At 34.8% G+C, this 4,233-nt stretch overlaps 1 protein-coding gene across 1 annotated transcript; it reads right to left on the reverse strand.

The window, feature by feature from the left end:
- Positions 1-891: 891 nt before the first annotated feature.
- Positions 892-3,937, reverse strand: LOC130951276 (trihelix transcription factor GTL2-like). Its single transcript, XM_057879925.1, has 2 exons — positions 3,265-3,937; positions 892-2,588 (listed from the first exon to the last, which is right to left on the reverse strand). The coding sequence occupies exons 1-2, from the start codon at positions 3,795-3,797 to the stop codon at positions 1,043-1,045; spliced, it is 2,079 nt and encodes a 692-aa protein (XP_057735908.1). The 5' UTR covers positions 3,798-3,937; the 3' UTR covers positions 892-1,042.
- Positions 3,938-4,233: the final 296 nt, after the last annotated feature.

Here is a 4,233-nt window from a genome sequence, read left to right on the forward strand (position 1 = left end):
AAATACTTGCTTAAGCGGGCAAATAAGATGACCATTCAATAAATTTAAATTGATTAAAATAAATATTAATTATTTTTAATATTTTTAAATTATAAAATATTTATAATAATTATTATTATGTATATTTTTTATTTAAATTTAATAAAAAAATTTATATAATTTTATGTATTATCCCGTATAGGACACAGGAATATACACTAGTTGCAATTAAAAAAGGGTACGGAGAACAAAAAAAGCTTCTTTAATTATATTTACCTTCTATTCCTAAAATGAAAAATGGTGCCTTTAATTAAGCAACAAGTATCTAGCTGATTTTTATTTTTAATTTTAAAAAATGGTTTGTCAATTAGAAAAAAAAAAAAACTAATCATTATGATGTTTTAACTTAAACACCTTCATCAATTATTGCTGGTTCATCATGATGCAAGATAATAATTCAGCGCTGCTAGCTTGCAAAACAAAACATAATTTTCCTATGTTTACCAAAAGATAAAAGATTAAAAAATAAAACATAATTTTTCTATACTTGGATAAGTAAAAGGAGGGGAAAGTAGCTTAGTTCCTTTCACTATTTGATTAGTTATTAGCTAGCTTAGTTAGTAGTAAAGGGAAGAAGAATGTCCTAAAGAATGTTTTTCCTTTATTATTTTTCAAGAGTAGTGTCAATGTCTTCCCCCCTATTAATTAAAAACTATATGAAACATTGACAGATTAAAAAAAATGTATGTAACTTGAAAAGGAATATAAATAGCTACAGTTACACGGGAACAGCAAATAAATTTATAGTCTTCTCATTCCTCATCAAGCTGTCGGTGCTCACACCATATTCTAATTTAAGTTTAATTTTCAGACATTTTTAATTTTGTATTTATATATATGTGTGTACTCAGCTACATACTACACTCAATTTATATTGCTATAAAAGAAAAGAAGCTAAGCCACCATCAAAACCCCACAATAAAAAAAGAAAATTACAAAATAAGTGGTACTTATTATTATTATTATTATGTAATATAGAAAATAGACAAAAATAATTAATGAATTAAAACTGATCAAAATCCAAAGAAGGTGCTTGCATCAAAGCTTTGTTATTATTGTTATTCTCACCTCCATGATCATGATTATCATCGGCAGCAATAGCAGACCCCATTTGTGAAGAAGTTTGATGATCTGCGACCATTTTTTTTCCATGGTTATCATTATTATTAGTAGTAGTTTCTTGCTTCTCAGGTTGGAGAAGAAGCTTCCCTTGGCTATAGAGGCTACTGAGAAGATGAAAATAGGGACAAGTTCTTGAATCAAGGGACCTCTTCTTGTTAGCATCCTTGGTTTTTCTGAAGTACTTGTTTATGTTCTCCCATTTCTCTTTGCACCTCTTTGCACTCCTTGTGTACCCCAATTCAACCATCCCTTGTGAGATTCTCTCCCACAATGGAAGAGCCTTGTGAGTTTCTCTCCCATTTTCATCATTGTTGCTGCTCACTTGCGTGTTGCACCTCAGGTTTATCAGTGCCAACACTTCATCTTTTGGCCATCTTCTTCCAATTTCATCTTTCTCGCAGTTCGCAGTCGTGGCAGCCGCCTTCTTTGCCGCCGAGTCCGCCTCTACTATTGGGCTATCATTGTTGAGATAAGTACTATTAGGGTTCTTGCCAGCTTGTATAATAGGACTTGAGCTAGGGTTTGTTGAAGAAGAAGCAGCAGCAACAACAACACCATTTTGGTTATTCACAATCACAGCAGAAGAAGAAGAAGGTGATGATGGAGGATTAGGGTTTTGGGAATGTAACAACAAATTTGAACCATTGTGTTCAACATTGTTATTATCATTTGTTACCTTCACTAATTTGTTTCTTCCATTATTATTGTGATCATCATGATCTTCTTCAACACAAACAAGGGTTTGAATTTCTGGGGCAAATTTCTTCAAGAACTCAATGATGTTTGCTTGTCTATCACCAGCAATGGCTTGTTCCTGTTGCATGATCTCAAGCTCCTTGTTCATTCTCTCCACCTCTTGCTTCTTCCATGCCTCTTCTCTTGCAAGCTTCTCTTCATCTCTTCTCACCATATCTTCTATTAACTTGTTGTGCATCTCTTCTTGTTGCTCCATCATCTTGTGCACAATGCTTTCACAAAAACCTTTGAACATCTCAAACCTAACGCCGTCGCCGTTGCCGTCGCCATCTCCACCACCCCTCTTCCTCTTCCTCTCCTTTGTTTTTGTCGTAATAATCTTCTCCGGCAACACCACCACGGCCGCCCCAGCAACCACCTCTTCATCATTCTCCTTATCATCTTCTTCTCCCAATGCTTGGTCCATGACTACCTTGTCTTTTTGCCCGTCAGTACTACTTGGTTGCTTCTCCACTACCACCACTTCTTGTTGATGATGATGATCAGTATTATCTTGTTGATGATAAAGCTCTTCAAGTTCACTAAGAAAGCGGTAACCAGTAGTAGCAGTAGGAGGAGGAGTAATGGTTTTGTTGGTGAAGTTAATGTTGCTGCTGAAATATCTGCTTTCTTCTTCAAACTTCTCTTTGCACTTCTCAGCACTCCTCTTATATCCAAGCTCTGCCATCTTCCTGCACACGCCATAAATGTAAAATTATTATTCCGGGGACCAAATTAAAGTAACTAATAACCATTATAGAAATTAATAATTACTTTGTTTTGTTTATTTTTTTTTACTCCTTTGCAAGAACAATTCAAACATGTAATAATAATATAGTAATATATGGACAAAATCAATGGGGTTCCCTCCTTCAATTTTCATCCGTGTTAGTAAAAAAAATCCACCCCCCCCCCTCTCTGTCTCTCGAGGTGTGTGCCATTACTCTCTGTGAGTGTGTGTGTGTGTTTGTGTCAGTGTGTGAGCTGAAATGTAGGTGCACGTGTGTGTTTGTCTTCCACATGGAGGTAGCATATGATGCAGCTATACACTCATCACAAAACACACATATATACTCAGACTCCAGCTCATTAATTTTACATTTTCACATTTACAATATTCATAATTTCATTGCTGTGTATGTCGATTATATCTTGATCATCATCATTCATCAAACAAACAATAACAATAATCAATCCAGGTTTTAATTTCATCATCAGTAGTAGTAGACTAGTTATAATTCAATTAAATAATGTAAGAATTTATAACAATAAGTATATATAGGTGAGAAAATGATGATTTAATAATTTTAGTGAATTATATATATATATATATATAATGTAATGTAATGAAATGTAATGTTTGTGTACCTTGAGACATGTTCCCAAGTGAGTTGTGGGAACCAACTCTCCATGGTAGATCTGATCCTCAAGAGAGCAAGTACTTCATCATTACTCCAAGGATCAATGAGCTGAGGAGGAGGCATTTGCTGCCTCTCATGATCTCTTTCAATTTCAAAATTCATTGGCACAGTAGTAGTGGAAGTACTGCTAGCGTTGTTTTCTTCCCGGTCTTCATCATGATGATGATGTTTGTTATTGTTGTTGTGGTGTTGGTGAAGGTGTAATGATGGGTGCAAGATACTAGGGTGTTGATGATGAACTTGGTGAAGCTGCAATTGGTGGTGATGATGATGATAAGGATCAAAAGGTGTAGGATTAGTAGGGAAAGTGTTAGTGTTGTTGTTGGGGTTTGATGATGTGGGATTAGAAGAAGGATGATGGAGAGGGAGAGGGAAAGGTAAATGATGATGAAGAGGGATTTGTGATGAGGTGGTTGTTGTTGTTGTTCTTGTTGGTGTTATGAATTGATGGAACTGGTCTCCTGGCACTCCATCAAACATCTTGTGTGCTTTCTTTATCTTCTCTTCTATGATCTTCCTACCTCTATCTCTTCCTCAATTCAATTCCCTCACTTGTGATGTGCTTCTTTCTTGCTCAGTGTAAATTGTGGCTAAATGGAATGCTACAACCAACTTTACAAAAATACTACCAACCCTTCTTTCTTTCTCTCTCTTGGCTTTCTCACATTTATCAAAGAATTTGTCCTTGTGTGCAAGGGAAAAATCTTAGGCCACCACCACACCCTTTTACAAGAAAGTGAAACTCAACACCCCCTCCCTCATCATAACCCATAATAAATAAATAAGAATAATACTATATATACAAATTAATAAAAAATTATAGAAAAAAATATAGTGCAAATATTGTACATCATTACCAAATTGCATTTTTTTCCTATAAATGACTATTTATACTACTAACTATATTACATATACA

The sequence above is a fragment of the Arachis stenosperma genome, chromosome 9 (assembly GCF_014773155.1).
Source record: "Arachis stenosperma cultivar V10309 chromosome 9, arast.V10309.gnm1.PFL2, whole genome shotgun sequence".
Lineage (NCBI taxonomy): Eukaryota > Viridiplantae > Streptophyta > Magnoliopsida > Fabales > Fabaceae > Arachis > Arachis stenosperma.